At 38.2% G+C, this 19970-nt stretch overlaps 2 protein-coding genes across 5 annotated transcripts in view; one reads left to right on the plus strand and one right to left on the minus strand.

Annotated features, from left to right (window-relative positions):
• The window catches only part of AP1S2 (adaptor-related protein complex 1, sigma 2 subunit), a 25526-nt gene extending 23593 nt beyond the window's left edge, over positions 1-1933 (plus strand). For both annotated transcript variants that reach the window (XR_001364123.1, XM_005876626.1), the window contains one exon: positions 422-1933. Coding sequence is in view for 1 of the 2 variants with exons in the window: in XM_005876626.1 (XP_005876688.1) it covers positions 422-469 (48 nt within the window). In the remaining variant the exon portion in view is untranslated. The remainder of the gene's footprint in view (positions 1-421) is intronic.
• A 2999-nt stretch (positions 1934-4932) lies between these two features.
• Positions 4933-19970, minus strand: part of ZRSR2 (zinc finger (CCCH type), RNA-binding motif and serine/arginine rich 2) — a 29850-nt gene continuing 14812 nt past the window's right edge. For all 3 annotated transcript variants that reach the window (XM_014548037.1, XM_005876630.2, XM_014548038.1), the window contains 6 exons: positions 17881-17919; positions 16931-17049; positions 12085-12298; positions 8594-8649; positions 7500-7609; positions 4933-5456 (listed from right to left, as the gene is read on the minus strand). In XM_014548037.1, coding sequence (XP_014403523.1) covers positions 4951-5456; positions 7500-7609; positions 8594-8649; positions 12085-12298; positions 16931-17049; positions 17881-17919 — 1044 coding nt within the window. In that variant the 3' untranslated portion in view covers positions 4933-4950. The remainder of the gene's footprint in view (positions 5457-7499; positions 7610-8593; positions 8650-12084; positions 12299-16930; positions 17050-17880; positions 17920-19970) is intronic.

Genomic DNA, 19970 nt, shown 5'->3' on the forward strand with positions numbered 1-19970 from the left:
AAGAATTGGGAGAACTCAGGTTTTCCCCTGCTTTTTATTTGGGGGGGGGGGCGTTAAATTTTAACACTAGGATAACTTACCTTTCCTGTAGATAGATAATTCGGTACCAATGATTTCTTAAATTGCCAATGGGTTTGACTGCTTTTCGTGTTACAGCAATTATTGGTCAGTAATCAATGTAATACTTTCAACAAGATTTAAAAATTTTATATATATATGTGTATATATATATATGCATGCTGAAAATATTCTGTGGCTTCCAATGTATGGGATACAAAACCCTAAATAACCACTGGCTCACACAACACGCCCATACCACTGAACTGCTTTCCTTCTCTGAAAATTGCAAGTCTTATGTCAGTTTCACATTCTCAAGCCACCCCACATTTGCTTACCAGAGTCTCACATTTTCCCTCCACAGGAAGCTGAAACCCCACGTAGTGTTCTTGAAGAGATTGGACTGACATAATTCTCCTCCCTTGTTGATGACTTCTTGTGGCATTTCACACACTGTAGATGGTCACTGCCTTCATGTCCATGTTAGCTAATGGTGTAAGATGTCTTGTCAGTATTACTGTTTCACTAAGCTGCTTCATTCAGGCCTACACAATTTTTTTTAAAGGGAATTTTGGTTAATCAATTGATAACTTAAGGAACTTACATGAATTAGAATGATAGAGAAAAAGAAAGGTACCTGGGTATTTTAAGGTTTATACGTCTGTTTCTCTTAATTGGATATCTTATGAAAATGACAATCAGGTTAAATACATTTATTAATTACTGTCTTTGGCAAAGGAAACTTACGAAGCCAAAAGCCAGTGCACTCCCAGTATATATGAGAATAAAGGGAATTGACATATCACATATCAAATGAATGAAAACTTAACTATGTTGAAACTTTAAAAGAAAAACATCAAATTTATACCAAAGACCCTATTTGGAAACTACATACCTAAAAACAAAGGGAATATACATAGACTAAATTGGAATTATACCGTTTTACACTGAAAATTCTTTGGCATTGCAAACCTGGGATGAAGAAGAGATTGATTGTTTGATAATGGTGAGCATATTATTTTTAAGGCCAACGAACATTTGACTCCTGAGACAAATTTTGTGGCCATAATCATTTAGTCACTTAGTTGGATTTGGATGCCCCAAAATAAAATAGAATGTTGACTTGCCAGGAATTCTTCATGACAGATTCTTCTGGAAAATGTTACTCTCTTCACAAAGTGTTGACTATGTCATTTAAAGCACTAAGGTTCCTTCTGGGGTGCTTGTTGCAGCCAAATTTATTTTGCTCTCCTTTATTGCTTCCTGCTACTTAGAAGTGCTACAAACTTTAGGGAGCTTCCTGCCCTTCAATAGCATTGAGAAATAGTTATGAGAAATCTTATAAAAATATAAGCATACCATCTTTCATATAAAAGTGAGAGCTGAATGAGGTAAAATGGCATTAGTAGGCCCTATATTTTTAAGAGCTATTTCAATGTCACTTTTATACATACTCCATATGTAAACACATCTTCACGGTTTACACTTTAATTTGTATTTGCTGGGCTGGATTAAGCTTTCTTGTGATTGTGACCAATATTCAGGCCATGTGTGCATTGTCTTCATCACATCGCCAATTAGTTGTAATAAATGTTCAATGTACACTATTGTAGTGTGTTTTTATCTATCTCTTCCCAAAAGCTTGTCAAACTATGGAGAGTTGCTGAAGGAAAAATTCTAAGGTCTTTTTTCAGTAACGTTGAAAATTCACCTCCATTTGAATGTGGTGGTTGTTAAAAGCACACACAAGATAAATGGAAGATATAAGGAGTCTTCATATACTTCAAGTTCATTAAAAAATAATGTGGATTCCATGCTACAGAGAGCCTATCTGCACATTTATTTTCAATCAATAAATGCCGCTTTTAAAACCTGATGCACTTGACTTTTCTACTCTTTCGGAATGAGCAACTCCTATTACTCCAGGTAATAAAAAGTATTCCAAAGCAACTGGTTCCCCCCACCCTTGATCCCATGAACTGGAGGTACTAGCACACTCAGAACAAACTAATTTTGCCAACTACTGTGTCATAAGCAGCAAATCAAAGCTTAGTTAAGGGACCTCCTATTAACTACAGGTGGGGAATGTTAGATACTAAAAAGATAAATATTTAAGAATGAGGAAACAAACAAAAAAAGAGACAAACAGTACATGCCTAAGGGGGGGAGGAGGTAGAAATATCTATGGACCAGAAAAAAACAAAACAACTATCATCAAATTAAGTTGCTAGTCTGCTAAAAATAAAATAGTTCTCGATTTAAAGAGCCTCTGTTAGCCTCTAAAGCAGTGGTTCTCAACCTTCCTAATGCTGCGACCCTTTAATACAGTTCCTCATGTTGTGGTGACCCCCAACCATAAAATTATTTTCGTTGCTACTTCATAACTGTAATGTTGCTACTGTTATGAATCGTAATGTAAATATCTGATATGCAGGATGTATTTTCATTGTTACAAATTGAACATAATTAAAGCATAGTGATTAATCACAAAAACAATATGTAATTATATATGTGTTTTCCGATGGTCTTAGGCGACCCCTGTGAAAGGGTCACAGGCCCTTGGGCTGTGAGCAATGTAGAGTTGGAATTTTTGAATTATAAGTGGTAATTAGGTTATAAGTTTAAAAACATTAATATTTAAGATGGACATTTTTCAGGATAATGAACTGGTCTGTGGTTTAAAAACTGTTTCTTCCTGCCCAGCTGGTGTGCTCAGTGGTTGAGCATCGACCCATAAACCAGGAGGTCCAGTCAGGGCATATGCCTGGGTTTCAGGCTCAAGCCCCAGTAAGGAGGGAGAAGCAAGAGGCAGCCAATTGATGATACTCTCATCATTGATGTTTCTATCTCTCTCTTCCTCTCTCTGAAATCAATAAAAACATATAAAAACTGCTTCTTCCCCTCCATATGACGCTGCCCTTTAATACTATAACTCATAACCTTGATTGAGCACAAGCTGGTGTTTAACCTCTATGACATTTTCCCCTCCATGATCCACTAAAGACTGTTCAGCTTTGAATACCACCTTTAATTGTGTATAACTTGGCTGTACTTAGGAAAGTATTAAAAATTTTGAATTCGGTGATAACTATTTGGCATTAGTGAATCCTGTAGATCAAGCACGTCAAACTCAAAGGCTAATATGGGCCAAGTAAATGAGGCATGTGGCCTGCGGGCCGCGAGTTTGACATGCTTTGCTGTAAATAATTACAGAAAATTTATAATTATTTTTATGGTAAAATGTATTTAAAGCCTGAAGCAAATCAATTTTTAAAGTAAAATGTATTCTGGACCACATACTGCCTTTTATAGACTACAGATTAAAGGGCTTTTTCAACAGGTATCACTCAGAAATGCCAATCTTGAAGAAATTTCTATTCCTAATTAACTTCGCTATTTTGTGTATCCTTAAGTCCTTGTTTCCATATACTCTGAAATTCAAGATCCCTAGTATGTCAATGGAAAGGTTACTAAGAAAATTTAAAAATTTATGAGGAAGCGTGAGAGCTTTTATGATCTGAAATCTAAGAACAATATCTTATATTAAACATTTTTTATGGCTTAAAATATTATAAGTAGTACATTTGTCTCCTTTTTTTTCCCTTGACCTTCCCCCAGCCTCCCCTACATTAAGCTTTTAAAATAGACCACTTTTTTTTTTACCAGAATTGCTGTAACACTAGGCATATTCAATAGCAACAACTCCAATTTTCCTGAAAATGACAAAAATTTACCTGTATATAGAGAACTCTCCAATATACTATAAAAAAAGATGAACACCCTAATGGGAAACCTCTAGCTAAGGAGGGACTGCAAATAGGGGATAGGAGGGAGGCAGAAAAAAAAATTGACTACCCTTTAGTACTTTAAAACTGAGAAAGTGAATTTTAAAGTAAAACAAACTGCTCAACTATTGCATGTACAAAAATCCAATAGATTAATAAAGGGCAAACCACCAAATTTAATGGCCATTAAATATAGAAAAAGTGTTTTACTTAGCCAATGTGTACAGAAACAAAGTTAAACACATAAAATTTACCAAGTTGGTGAAAAGTAATGTGGGATGTGGGAATAGCAAAATTTATTATTGATAATTTGTGTAGTTTTTCTGGAGGGCAATTTGGAAATACTTCAGTATTCATATGTCTTGATGTAATTTATCCTAAGGAGATAATCATAAATGTATGAAAGTAAGGATATCTACCACAGGATTTTTTATAGCACAGGGTTCTTTAATAGTGTAAAAGTCAAAATAACTTAAAATCGAACAAGGATATGGTTGAATAAATTAAGAGTTCCGCACTATGCAGTGAGTAAAAATAACATTAAGAATTGGCCTTGAGAAAGTATGACAATATTTTGTGTGACAAAAAGCATATTCAACTGCAGCTATCTATGTTCTTTGTGTAAAAAATGTGCACACACCCATAAGAGGGAAAAAAAAGACTAAAGTAATGCTCCATTGTTAACTGGTTATCTTTAAGGGTTAGGATTACAAGTAATATTTATGTTATTTATACATTTAAATTTTCTAAAAGAAGCATATAAGTTATTAGAAAAAGATTATTTTTTAAAATATATTTTTATTGATTTCAGAAAGGGAGAGGGAGAGATAGAAAGAAACATCAATGATGAGAATCATTGATCCTCTGCCTCCTGCATGCCCCCTACTGGGGATCGAGCCCACAACATGGGCATTTACCCTGACCAGGAATCGATAGGTCAACTCTCAACCACTGAACCACGCCAGCCGTGCTAATATTTTTAAATAGAGTTATAGATGATAGTAGGGTTCTACCAGACTTGTTAATCCACTTAAACTCAGAGCCCTCCACCCAGGTATGGAGCAGCCATAATAAATAACATATGCAATCATTTAAAAACACAATCAGTTTATTTGGATTTGGGACTATGAATAGTTCCGTCTCTACTACCTGACCTTCTCCCACTATAATTTCTGAACTTAGAAGGGCTTGGACTCCGACTCCGGCTCCGGCTCCTGCTTCGGCTCCGGTGGCTCTTGCTCCGGCTGCTCCGGCCCCGACTGCGGTCCCTTTTTCTTTCTCTACTTCGTGAACTGTGTCTTTCTCGACTTTTTGCTGTGTGTCTGTGAGACTTCTTATCCCTGTGGGTACTTCTTCTTTTCCTCTCAGATTCTCCATTTCTTTTATAGAAACGGTTCGGACTGGGGCTTCTTCTCCTCCTGGGCCTGCCATAGTACTCATCATGGTGGCCCATTCTCTCTCTCCTCTCTGAGTTCCTACCAAAGGAAGAGCTAGACCGATCTGGAGACAGGTAGATGTCCCTATTAGCTTCCCAAAATTCATTGTTGGGATTTCTGAACACATGAAGAAAGTTGCAGTGTTTTCCTCTTGGGCATTGCTGCATTTCATATAAACCTGCAATGCAAAGTGAGGAAATAGCATTTCTTGCTGGCACTTTATCCTTTTTAGAAAGTACATTTCTCATGTTGGACATGTCAGAACTATTTTCTTCTTTATATTATTTAGATAATATAAATTGATGTCACAGTTTTGGTTCTCAGAATTTCAAATATATTCAAGTGCTCTAACAAATGGCACTGTGAAAAGTAACAAATCAGAAATCTTAATTAGCCAGGATATCCGGTTTCTCTACTGGATTACTGTGTGGTGTGCAAATGACATAAGTGGTAACTCCAAGTTTTTCTAGGGTTTCACCATCCCACTCACTGACAATGTAGATCCCTAATTAACACTTTAAGAAGAAGATGGTAAACATTGGCCTAATGTTTTTAAATTTACCAAGTATTTTTAATATGGAAGATTCTTGTCAAAGTGAAATCCAGTTGAACAACTCAGAAATCTTTTTGGGGTCTTCAAACTTTTTTTTTTAAAGCAGTAAATTTCCCAAATATGTAAAACAGTTAAAATAGAAATACCTCCATACCACACACTATATACAAAAAGAAAGTTAAAATGGATGAGTCCTAAATGTAAGACACAAAACTATGAAACTTTGAAGCAAACATACAAGTAAAATCTTTGTGACACGTGGCTAAGCAATGGATTGTTAGATATGACAGCAAAAGCACAAGTGAAAAAAAATTAGATAAATGGGTTATCATCAAAATTAAAAACTTTTGTGCTTCAATGGCCACCGTCAAAGTGAAAATACAACCCACATAATGGGAGAACATATTTACAAATCATAGATCTAATAAAGGACTTATCTGTAGAATAAATCATGAACTCTTACAACTCAATAGTAAAAAGACATGTAACCTACATAAAAATAGGCAAAGGATCTGAATACACATCTCTCCAAAGAAAATAGACAAATGGCCAATAACAAGGACATGAAAAAATGCTCAACATCACTAGTTAATGGGAAAAATAACCAAACTGTTATTTTTGAAAAACAAAACACAAGTGAAATAGTCTCCTCCTTTGGGAGAGTCAAAGTCATACTCAGAATTACCTCAGTGAAACCATAGTGGACTGCCAGAACTAACAAACAACTTTATGGAGAAAACGGGTCCACTTCTTTCATCCCCCAAGCCTTTAATCTTAAGGTGTAATGGTTCTTCTCGTTTTCCAAAGCAAGGGATTCCAAAATCTTTCCCCCCTCTTCAATAAGTGGTTTTTAAGTGATAGCATCCATTACGACCAGGTTGCCAAAGATTTAGACTTTGTAAATTGTGTATTTTTAAATAAGAGGTGTTAAGCAGACACGTGTAAAGCAAAGAACAGTAAAGGATCAGGAATGTGCTCCCTTAAGACACAAATAGCTCCATCTCTTTGCTTCCGGTACCTTAGCAATACAGTTTGGATAAGCCCATCCAAGAGAAATAAAAAAGAACAAGGCCATCAAAATTGCTGGCTTCTCAAGGGACTGACTCATTTCCTGATTTGGGGCCACTGTCGATGAGTCAGTCTGACTGAATGTGCCCTCACCACATCCCACAGCTAGAATCAATCTACTGCACAAAAGCATGTATTTCAAGTAAGGCAAGGGATGTTATAGGTAACATTTTAGGTGGCAAAGATGAGCAAAGATTCATTAGGGATAAAGATGGGGAAAACAACACAGCTTAAGTGAGGGGAGCCATCAATAGCAAACACCTCTGAAACCACAATAAGGAAAGGTGGCTTCCAGGGCCACAACTTCTCAGGCTTCCTAAAGTATTAGACACAGGGCCCCAGCACTGAGGACGAGAAGACCCAATTCTAGCCCAACTCTGTCACCAATACACTGTGACTTCAATCATATCATGCACAAAGAGACACACAAGGTCTGTTACAGATCTAAAATGTAATGTCCTTTATATAATGATCTCGGCTCATCTACTGTGTGAGGTAAAAGCTATGCTTCACTTCTCTAAAATATTATTTTTTTCACTAAGAATTTCCTTTTATATAACAGTAGAATAACTGGGGGGAAATCATCATGTTATATTTTACCACAAATTGCCATTTTCCACCGGGTCACTGGGCAGAATTCACACTGAAGCTGTCGTCCTGCATACCATCTTCCGTTAAACAGAGAAAAGGCTGCTTGGCATTCTTCTTCCCTTTTAAACCACAAATTAAAGGACACGCTTTACAGTAATGTTCTAATATGTAGATTAATGCTGTTGTTAACAAACCCTTTTATTCGTTTATTGTAGGACCTCCAAGCTTACTGCTTTTGTACTACTAAGAGAGTACTCATTAGAACATTCCAGCTGCTGAAGCTCACCATTTATTCAGGAACCCTTTTTACCAACTCTCTGAGAGGCTCTGATGCATGGAAACTGGCTTGAGTCAAAGCTTCTTAAACCAAAAGATGGGACCATTAAAAATGCAGAAGTGTTTCCCATTATCAGTGTCAATTATTTCTCAGTTAAGATCACCATTCTTATTACAATGGTTAAATTAACTCATTAGCCACGGTGTGGCCCAGGCAAACAACAAAACAAGCAGAATTGATACACTACTAACTACACAGAGATTACTTGGGGCTTCAATTCCTGGCTCTTTTGATTTATACTTTCCTCTATTCTAGTTATCCCTTTCAGTTTGTATTTTAATTATTAAAATTATATAAGTAAAAAATTACTATATTACAAAAGATTCAAAACTATGTACTTATACAAAGAATGAAATCCAAATGTATTATTTTCAAATCCCTCCTATATTTCTATATCAGCTCTTAATATTTACGTTTTAAAAAAATACCATGCAGCCCTAACTGGTTTGGCTCAGTGGATAGAGCGTTGGCCTGCGGACTCAAGGGGCCCAGGTTCGATTCTGGTCAAGGGCATGTACCTTGGTTGCGGGCACATCCCCAGTAGGGAGTGTGCAGGAGACAGCTGATCGATGTTTCTCTCTCATCGATGTTTCTAACTCTCTATCCCTCTCCCTTCCTCTCTGTAAAAAAATCAATAAAATATATTTTTAAAAATACCATGCATATGAAAGCTATATTATTCCGTGGAAACAATCACAGACACCAACATAGTCACAACACTATACTGTGACAAACTGTGAAGACATTTTATGTTCAGAATACTTACGATTGGTACTGAACATACACATTGCCCCTCAGATGAGGTTCTAAGTTGCAGCTGACCTAAGGAGCAATGAAGAATTCTATCATTAAAAAAAAAACTAAGGAAAAGAAGCCCTTCAGCCATTAAATGCATTTTGTTCAGGCCAACACTATGAAAACTAGTTATTAATAGAAGATTCCAAAATCGAGGTACAACCCCACTCTCACGTCTATTTAAGGGATACTTCAGCACATAGTGGTTTTGCAGGCCCCAATTAGCTGATCCCTGTTCATCCAGATCCTTTCCCCCCATAGATGTGAAATGTTTCACATATGCACAGAAATCGAGAAAAAAAGTCAGCCCATCTACATACCACCCAGATTTAACACTGACATTTTCCTTTTTGACAGAGAATGTTTAAATATGTAAAACATTAAAGACCCAGTTGAATCTCTTCCATCCTTTTCTCCCTCCTCCATCACATACATAGGCGCTATCCTAAGGTTGGGCATATCCTTCACATTCCAACATAAATACACACTTACCCAAATATCCACAGCAACACATATACACACAGAAATGTATGTCCACTATGCATATATGGGCATACACATATTTATGTATACGTATGCAAAGAAACATGTATATATATATTGATGATGTATAGCATTGCTTTGCACATATTAAACTTTTACATAAATAGTATTTATTCCACATCCTTTTTTCAAGATGTAATCCCATAAACTTAAGGACTCATTTTAACTACTGTATACTGAATATATCAAATTAGCAAATCAATTTGTCCACTCCTCGAATGACAGATATCCAAGGTGCTTCCAATTTTTCATCAACAAACAGTGCAGCAGCCAGCATTCTGGAACACATGTCTGTAGGTGGATGGATTTCTCCTGTGTTGCATGACCACAAGTAGCGTGCAGATTTGTAAGTTTACAACTTCACTAGGTACTGACAACTACTGCCCTCTGAAGTGGTTTTACTAATTCACACATCCTTGCCCAGTCTTGGTATTAAGAGAATTTATAATATTTTACCTGATAAGGTGTGAATAATCTGTCATTTTAATATGCACTGTTCCTATTACTAGTTAGGTTGAACATTTGATCATTTGCCTTAGAAAATGACATATCTAATTTGGTTATTTTATTTTAAAAAATATTTTTATTGATTTCAAAGAGGAAGGGAGAGAGAGGGAAGGAGAGAGGGAGGAAGGGAGGGAGGGAAACATCAATGAGAGAGAATCATGGACCGGCTGCCTCCTGCATGCCCTACACTGGGGCTCAAGCCCACAACCCGGGCATGTGGAACCATGACCTCCTGGTTCATAGGTCGATGCTCAACCACTGAGCCACGCCGGCCAGGTGGTTATTTTATTTTATTTGGTTTTATATAATGGTATACAAAGGTCCTCAAATATTCATAGTAATGTTCAGCTTTTATTTTCAAAATAAATGTTTAATTTTACAAATTTGTTCCAGAGTATTTTTATTAGAGTACCCACCCAAAAAGAGGCAGGATCTGTTTGGGTAGCCACATCAGCTGTACCAGGGACCTTAGCAATCACTTAAGCCAGTGGTTCTCAACCTTCTGGCCCTTTAAATACAGTTCCTCATGTTGTGACCCAACCATAAAATTATTTTCGTTGCTACTTCATAACTGTAATGTTGCTACTGTTATGAATCGTAATGTAAAATATCTGATATGCAGGATGGTCTTAGGCGACCCCTGTGAAAGGGTCGTTCGCCCGCCAAAGGGGTCGCGACCCACAGGTTGAGAACAGCTGACTTAAGCCAATGATTCACAAAGACCCATTATTAATTTTCCATGATAAATTTAATGTTTTGGAAATTTTCCTACTAAAAATTTACTAAACAAACACCTTTCCATTTATAACTACCAATGTGATTAGCATGAGCTTGGCTGATAAAATTCTAAACAAAAGAAAACAAATACACCATGGTTAGTAGGTGGCTAGTTGCAGGTAATGGTGTGATTTCCACTAACTGGCCTGAAGTTTTGTTTGTTGTTTTTTTTAATATATTTTTATTGATTTTAGAGAGGAAGGGAGAGATAGAAACAATCAATGATGAGAGAGAATCATTGATCGGCTGCCTCCTGCATGCCCCACACTGAGGATTGAGCCTGCAACCTGGGCATGTGCCCAGACCAGGAATTGAACTGTGACTTCCTGGTTCATAGGTCGATGCTCAACCACTGAGCCACGCCGGCTGGGCTGGCCTGAAGTTTTGGAAGTGGCTCCACCACTGAATTCATGGAGCAGTGTAATGTAGGGATCCCGAGAGGGAAACCACTAATGTTGTCCAATCCCCTCACTTTCGGGATGAGGAAAAGGCATGGAGAGGTAAGGTGACATGTTCCAGAATGCAGGTCTAGCCAAACCGCACTAATGTGGCTCCATGTTGTGGGTAGCCAGGCAATTCTACTTGAGGGTTTATTGGTTGTGCTGAGAAGCAGTGCGAAGACAGAAAGGCATGCACGACAGAAATAAAAGGCAAAGGGGGGAAGAACATTTTAAAATCTTAAAATCGGTAGAAATAAGTATAGCTTTGAATTTCACAAGTGCTGCTGGTTAGCAGTTGCTCTACTCTTGGCTATTCCAACTGTCATTTCCAACAGTGAGGAAAAAAACAACTTTATTCCTATCTTTTCCCAAATTATGGGAAAAGATATGACATTTTCCTACCCTAACATAACAGAATCATTCAGGATTGGATCTGATCATTCACAAAGTAGGAGTCTTCACTGTGGTAGGATTCCACTACCAGGTCCTGCGAGCAGTGGCTATTACATCTGACTTTCCTGTTACCTTAATTCTGTGCAATCTGAATGCCTCTTTTTCATCCCATTTGCTGCACCACAAACCATGACTTTGGGAATACTATGTTCAGTATTGAAATTATCCAATGAATAAAAATAATGTAAAGAAAAGGAATCAAGATCTATGTTCCAGTGTACTTCCAAAAAAAAAAGAACATGTACCTGGGTTGGCACCATCAATACAATGCAACAATATAACAACAAGCTCAGTAAGTGGAGTGGTATTACACTGTGCACACTGCATCTCTAGGTGAGACCCACTACCCACAGAGGGAGGGAGAAAGGGAGGTACTGCATGTTCTCTATCATAGGCGGCCTTTAACTGAATGCTGGTACTACTGTCTGTAGGGACCTTCTGCAGAAAATTCACCAGCTAGGAGAGTTAGATCACAAAGGTACTGAAGAGATGAAAGCCTTTCCCATCTAGTCCCTGACACCCAGGAACTTTCATGCTAGTACATGAGTTCATGTAGTACCTGTACCGAGAGAAGGGGCTAACATTCATTGAGTGCCTGGGTGGCCTACACAGGGCCAGGCATTGTACCATGGCACACAGCCCCACCCAGGCAGAAAGCCTGTATCCTAGCTCTCTTGTCCTACTGGGTACTTCAGTGGGAAATGACCCAATCTCCTCCTTCATGCGCACTGTGCATGCCCACCTTGAACTGGATCACCTTCCCCACGTTCTTGAACTCAGGGAGCACGTCCTCATAGAAGTCCAGGAACTGCTGGTAGGTCTCCTCTTCACTGTACTCCAGGCTGGCGTCGGGGTCATAGTCATCCCTTCTGCACTGCTCCATTCCAAATGTTGTAAACATGCTTCTAATAAGAAGGGTGGGGCTCGATGTTGGGAAATTGTGTTTACGTGAACACCTGCATATGAAAGGAAAGTTTAAATTCAGTAGTCCAATAGTTAGAAATTACACATAAAGTGCTTGCGTTAAATTTGGAGATCGAGACTCAAGTAACTTGGCTGTTTTGACTTAATTGTAAAATAAATCCATTCAGACATCAACTTTCAATACTTAAGAAAACTGTTTTAAGACTGAGCAATATATTGATTCCCATTAAAATGCAAAAATTATTTCCAAGTTCATTTGCCATTCGGTACCCCATGTGGGACTTAGGAGGAAGGTGAGAACAATACAATCCTTGTTCTAGACAATCTTCAACTAACCTGATGCTTAGAGAATAGGGTTATCTAAGAGTTGCCAGCTAATGGAGTACTTCAACCTCATACATGTATAACATAAGTTTTCATGGCATTTCTACATTTTTCCCCTCTGATCCTTGCAAACTGTTGGGATAGTTGGGGCTAGTATTTCTCTGTACTTTGCAAAGAAGCAAGCACTTACCCAAGTCACATGGCTGATAATTAAGAAAGGATCCAAGAGATCTGAGTTAACCTACAGTTCATTAAATGGTATGGCAAATGTAATTAATTTTTATTTAATTGAAGAAGACTAACCATTATGAAGAACAATTTTCTTCTCATTGTGTAAACTGGACCAGTCCATACCTGAATAACTCTTTAAATATCTTTTATTTTTTTATTTACATCCTTCTCCTAAAATAAAATGAAGGGGGAGAAATGTACTTCACAATTCCAAATCATCAAAATTTTCCTGTTAGGTTTCTAGTTATAAAATTGATTAGGGCACAATTTTTAGGAAAAAAAAAAAAAACCAACCCAGAACTTGTAGAAAGAAAAAAAGCTGAAGAACTAGGCATGTGTTGGGAAAAATAATGGCCCTAAAATGACTAAATGTTTAACTCATCCTCACTTTCCATGTGTACAATATGTATCTGTACACCTAGTGAGATACTGCACACAGAATGTCCGCACACACTGTGCCCAGCTCAGAAATGTGCAGTCAGTGTTCATTAATGTGAAATGTTATTTTTCCAAAGGACCCGCCTAGATTATTCAGTTAGGGACCTTCTGATGAGATCCATCTTCCCAAGTACAGCTACCAACAGAACAAAGAGCTATGACTCAACCTAACTGGCAGTGTTAGCCGTGAATCAGAATTTTACAAGTATGAAGCACATGCAGAATTAAACAAGGAACGAATTTAACAAGGTTAACATCCTGCTCATGGGTTTATTACATCTAAATGAACTTGGTTTTAGTTCCCAAGGTGTCAAATGAGTGTTTGTGAGTTCTGGAACAGAGCCAAAGTTCCCATCTAGGGAAAACGTCCCCTTGGCCTGGAGATAGGCCATATAACTGAATATATTCAAGGCCAGCCCTACAGCTCCTACCGAACTCAGCTAAGATAAAAAGAGATTTGGAAAAGCAGTCTAATGCTGTGGTATCAGGCCTGTGTGATTCTTCTGCACACGGATCATCTGTTCGGATTTCAGAGTGGGAGACCCATATTTTCAAAGTAACTCCCCACTTGGTCCTGAAGGTCAGCCATGTTTAAGAACCCCTTGTTTAGAACATGCCACTTACCCATTACTCAGATACTTAAATCAAGTAAGACTGGCACAAAATCACATACCTTAACATTACCTTACCCCAAGGACAGCCAATAAATGGTGTGGGTCTCCAAATGCCCCTCAGGTAAAGCTGACTGATGGCACCTCTTTTTCTCTTTTCAAGGGAACACTCCAGGTACCCACCATCACTGTCTCTCTCTCTCTCTATACACACACACACACACTAGAAGTCTGGTGCACGATTCATGCACAGATGGGGGGGGGGCGTCCCTCGGCCTGGCTGGCCAGTGGCGGGGTAGGGGGGACAGCAGGAGGTTGGCCAGCTGCGGGAGGTTGGCTGTGGGAGCACACTGACCACCAAGGGGCAGCTCCTGCGTTGAGCATCTGCCCCCTGGTGGTCAGTGTGTGTCATAGCTACTGACCAGTCAACCGGTCATAATAGTCATTTAGGCTTTTATATATATACACATACACATACACACACACACACACACACACACACACACACACACACACACTGCAATTAGGCTGCAATCATTTATTGAAGGTCTCTGTAAGAAACATTCTCATGAAAATTACATATGCAACTGTTAACAAAACATCTATCAAAGTTATTGTTTACCTTCCTATTCAATGTCTTTACATAGTTTTTAATGGGAGAAACATTTAGAATCCAATACCAGGAAAATTTCTGCCTTTCCAGAGATACTTCTCATTCTTCCTTTTTGGTAAGAACTATATAGCTCATCATCTGCCTGGGATATATTCAAATCCAGTGTCAAATATTCTGCACATTCACAGCCCACTTTCTCCTCCTTTCCTTAATTTCGATTTCTTTTATTTTATTAAACAGTGCAGGAGACCCTGAGTTTTCTTTATACCTCACGCATTTCCTTAGTGCAGGAAATGCATAAGGTATAAATAACTACTCTGATAAGTTTTACCTTTCATCAGTAATTATGTTCTTTTAGGAAGAAAAAAGTAACAACCCCCCTCAAAGCTCTGACTCTAAAATATATCAACTCCAGAAAGGTTCTAGAATTGAACTGTACTAATTACAGAAACAAAACCAAAGAAATGCTTAGGCTACGGAAGTGTTGACTGATGATGTGACAGATCTCAACAGAAACGAACAGTTGTGTGATCCAGAGCAAGTCCCTACGGCTCCCTGTAAAAGGGGCACAGTGTTTTTGTTGGAAGGGATGGTGCTGGATTTTGTAACTGCTAATTTCTTAGAATTTGATTTCACAACTCACCACTTGAACAATGAAAATATCCAAATTGCTGTCCTACTTTTTTTAAATAGTTGTGATGGTAAAATGTCATATGCCTATCAAAATGTTAAGAAATGTTCACAAACTAATCAGACCACTGTCAGTATTTCCTTGAAAAGACTCTCAGGGGTGAGTTTTGAGAGCCTGATAGGCCATAACCTTTTCTGCAAATAAGCACTGTCAACTGATTTCCTGAAACTGCTTAGGACATTTTCCCTTCTATCTTATGCCCAACAGAAGGAGAATCCCAGAATCAGATGACCACAGTCTTAAAATTCAAGAAAATGTTAGAGATATGTTTCATCAATGAGGAAACCTGCAGCTGGAAGACCTTAAATGCAATCTGGTTCAACTATCTACACAAATATAAACTCATGCTGAGTCTTAATTGCACACTGGTGTTTTACATTAATCATTATTATTTCTTTTTTTAAAAAAATATATTTTATTGATTTTTTACAGAGAGGAAGGGAGAGAGATAGAGAGTTAGAAACATCGATGAGAGAGAAACATCGATCAGCTGCCTCCTGCACACACCCTACTGGAGATGTGCCCGCAACCAAGGTACATGCCCTTGACCGGAATCGAACCCGGGACCCTTGAGTCCGCAGGCCGACGCTCTATCCACTGAGCCAAACCGGTTACGGCATTATTATTTCTTGATGAAACTGAACATACATTTGGAAAACACTTGTAAAAGTACAAAGGGAAATAAAGTTTCATTAGTTACCAGTTCCTCAAGAGGAAACTTTCACTATTGACCAGATCCTGTGAATCCTTTCAAAGATCTTCTGGGCATATATAATCCTATTATAAAATATAAAAGGAGTTAACCACCCTGCATTTGGGACTCTCAATCCTGGGGGACATTAGAAATACTTGAGGACATTTCAAAACTAAGGCTGCCCAAGTCTCAGAGACTCTGATTTATTCAAATTGAATTAGGACATACTTTTTGTTACAGTTTTCTAGGTGATTCTAATGTGCATCTAGGGTTGAGGACCATTGTTCTTAAAAAAAATGTAAAATGGTATTAATGCTTTAATTTAAAAAGAAATAGAAGAGAAAGATAGAGAAGGTTCATATTTTCAAAGAAGGAAATTATCTCATGGCAGGGATAATTTTATGAATAAGATAAACACGAGAGACAACATACAGTTTCTCATCGAATACATATGAAATTGACTATTCATATCCCTTTTTTGGAATTAATAGGACACTAATATATGATTAGAAATTTTCTTCTGCAGAATGCATAGTAATAATTAGATTTTGCCTTGGGTGGATTCATTCATCATTATGAATTATTTACTTAATTTGAGTTACTCATTCATAAACAGGCCAAATTATAAAAATCGCCATTGCCTGGCATACAGTAGGTATGAAGACATCGCTAAATGAAGACATCAACACTTAATTTTCCACATGAATGTTTTGTTTCAAAAACACTGGTGCAAAAGAGGCAGGGAATAAGAGTTTCTCAGAGAATAATGGCAACAATAACAAAAAACACTCCAAGAGTGCTCGCCATTTGCCTGACACTATTCTACCTGCTTTCCCTACATTCACTCATTTCAGCCTTAAACCCCTTATTAGAGGGTAGGGGTAAGGTGTGTGGGGGGAAGCAGAGAACAGACAATGGGGAACTGGAGAAGCAGTAAGAACATAGCAGATGCCTGACTGTGAACACTTCAAACTCAAGCCCAAGTCACCCCTAAAAATAGAACTCAAAAAGCTCAACATTTTGAGGCACTTCATTCTGACATGATAAAGCAAAATTAGTTACCTATCTCCAAATCTGCAAGCTCCCGTTTTACTGTAGAATGGACAGTTAGCTCGATCTTTCTCCATTATTCTTACATCCGTGGGTGGTTCTGGGTTTTGCCATGTGGCACTATTTTCCAACTGTTGAAAATAACCATGATCCATTAAGAATTAAATGTTTAAAATGTATTCAACTGTTTTGGTCAAAAATAAAGATGGATTCTCTTAGTAATATTAAGTTGTACCATGTAACTTAAGTTGTAACATGTAATGGAGACTTGAAAAGCAATTGGGCTGAGACACAAACTGTGTCTCTCTTGGTTCCCAGTCACCACCCATTACCAGGCATCACCACAGCGACCAAGAGCAGTCACCAAGGTTTCCCTTTGTCCAGGCATTCTGAAAAATGGCCAGGAGTTTTTAGAGCAGCGGTTCTCAACCTGTGGGTCGCGACCCCTAAGGGGGTCGAACGACCGTTTCACAGGGGTCGCCTAAGACCATCGGAAAACACATATATAATTACATATTGTTTTTGTGATTAATCACTATGCTTTAATTATGTTCAATTTGTAACAATGAAATTGGGGGTCACCACAACATGAGGTCGCGGCATTAGGAAGGTTGAGAACCACTGTTTTAGAGAACCACCACTGAGAGAAATCAAGGTTACTCTGAAGCAGGAAGGTAAAGGGTCCGTTGGGGGGAGGGGGTAAGAGTGTATGCTGTTTCTTATTCGAACATTAAGGAGTATAAACAAGTACAGCCCACAGGGGTGATTCAATACCATTTGCTTTTATTCATTGATAACTTCTGCAGTTCTTGTTGTTGCATAAATCACAGAGGTGCAAAAGTGACCCCAGATATTTTAGACATGATCTACAGAGCCAACCGCAAAAATAACATTGCTGGAAGTATTGTTTTTAAAGAAATGCTCATCAGTCTCAAATTCTTAACGAAAGGTTTTGAAAATACCTCATTTTCAGCCCGCTCCAGCATCTTCTGCACAGCCTCCTACAAATGGTGCAAACATAGGACTAGTGAAAACCTGGAAGTCAGGTAAGTCACATCTGGTTTCTCTGGTTAAGAATCTCATGTGTAAAAATTTTAACAACCCATTCATACAAAAAGTTTTAGTTTCTAATTTGCTTTCTACAGCACTAATCTTCTGAAAAGATTTCAAAGTTGAGTTTTCATTCAAATAGGACATTTACTGGCTCAGATTGCAAAAATATTGAAAATATCTTAGAACAGTAACAGTCATATTTAGTGTATCTGAGCATATATGTCATGTTCTAGTTTTTAAGATGAGGTATTATGAATATTATAAAACACAATGGTAGAAGAAACATCATAAACATTGAATAGATGCTAAAATGTGACATGAACAGTAGTAATTAGGATTGATGAAAAATTTCAAACTTTTCAATAAGGCAAAGGAAGTCCTGCAATATGCCAATAGATTTGACTTCATTGGCATTTAAACAAGTTTTTGAAATTATGGTCAACGGACTTTTCTTCCCTAGACCCTTAAAGCGTTACATAAAAGACTCATCTATCTAGCTTCTTTCTTAATAACTCTACCTGGTCATGTGAGAGTCCTCAGTAACTTAAAAGATCAAATGAAAACTACTTCTTCCCTACCTCTCACCCCATTTCAGTTCAAACTAAAAACCTACAAGTGTATGACTTAAACTCCCCTTTCTTTTTTTTAAAAATATATTTCTTTATTGATTTCAGAGAAGAAGGGAGAAGGAGAGAGAGAAACATCGATGATGAGAGAGAATCATTGATCGGCTGCCTCCTGCACGCCCCACACTGGGGATCAAGCCCACAACCCAGGCATGTGCCCTTGGCCGGAACCGAACCTGGGACCCTTCAATCCGAAGGCTGATGCCCTATCCACAGAGCCAAGCCAGCCAAGGCTCCCCTCCCTTTTTCCCCTCCCTGTACATTCAATCTACCAGCTAGAGTCCTATTAACTCTGCCTCAACACACCCCAAATCTGTGTACTTTTCTGTATGAAGCACTACCTTCATCCAAACCAACACCATGTCCTATCTGGAACAGCTGCCTTCTAACTAATCACCTTATTTCCACTTTTGCCTCCTTGCTCACTACCCCCTTCTTTATACAAAAGTTAGAATGCTCTGTTAAAGGTAAAGATATAAATTAGATGAAGTCACTCCCTGCTTAAAAAACCTTCAATGGCTTCCCATTACTTGTAATATAAAATCCAAATTCCTCCTTCAAATCCAGGTCTTACATGATCTGACCCTGCCCACCCTCCTGACCTCTCCACCTGCCACTCTCTTCTTTGGTCTCTGGGATTAAGGTACCCTGACCTTCTTTCCACTCCAAGCACAGGCCTCTTCCCTCTGCCTGGACCCCTTTTCTCCCTGAGATCTCTGCACTCAGGTATCAGCTGACAAATCGGCTCCTCATAGAAGTCTTCCATGACCCCGCAATCTAAAAAAGTACTCCCCTACCCTCGTCACTCTATCACATGACTCTGCTTTATTTCTTTACAGCACCTAACATGATCTTATAGCACTTAAAATGAGCTTTTTTTTGCTTACTTATCATCCAACTCTCCCCTCTAGAAAACTAATTCAATGAGAGCAGGGACTTTTTTGATGCTTTATTTCTATCCACTAGAGAAGTATCTAGCACAAAGCAGAAACAGACTGCATATCCCTTTTATAAGCTTAGAATCTACTTCATTTTACCCCTTTCTCCTTAATGTCTCAACAGACTTCCTCTGAAACAAATGCCTTAGTATTTTAAAAAAAGCCTTAGCTTTTATCTAATGCCAGAAAGACTGAAATTAAAGAATATTCTACTACTAAAATGGGAATTGATTACTCTCTATTAAAAAATGACAAGTTCCAAACAACTGCCCTGCCCCTAAAAAACTACTGTGGTCTTGTCTTAATCTGGAAAGCAGTGCTCAAATAAGGGTGTCTAAAAAAACTTGCACTGGAATTAATTGATAGCCTGAGCCGGAGACACAAAAAGCAAAGGTCAAAAAGGCTGCTTCTACCCATCATGACTAGGGTGTAAAT

Source organism: Myotis brandtii, unplaced genomic scaffold (assembly GCF_000412655.1).
Source record: "Myotis brandtii unplaced genomic scaffold, ASM41265v1 scaffold490, whole genome shotgun sequence".
NCBI lineage: Eukaryota > Metazoa > Chordata > Mammalia > Chiroptera > Vespertilionidae > Myotis > Myotis brandtii.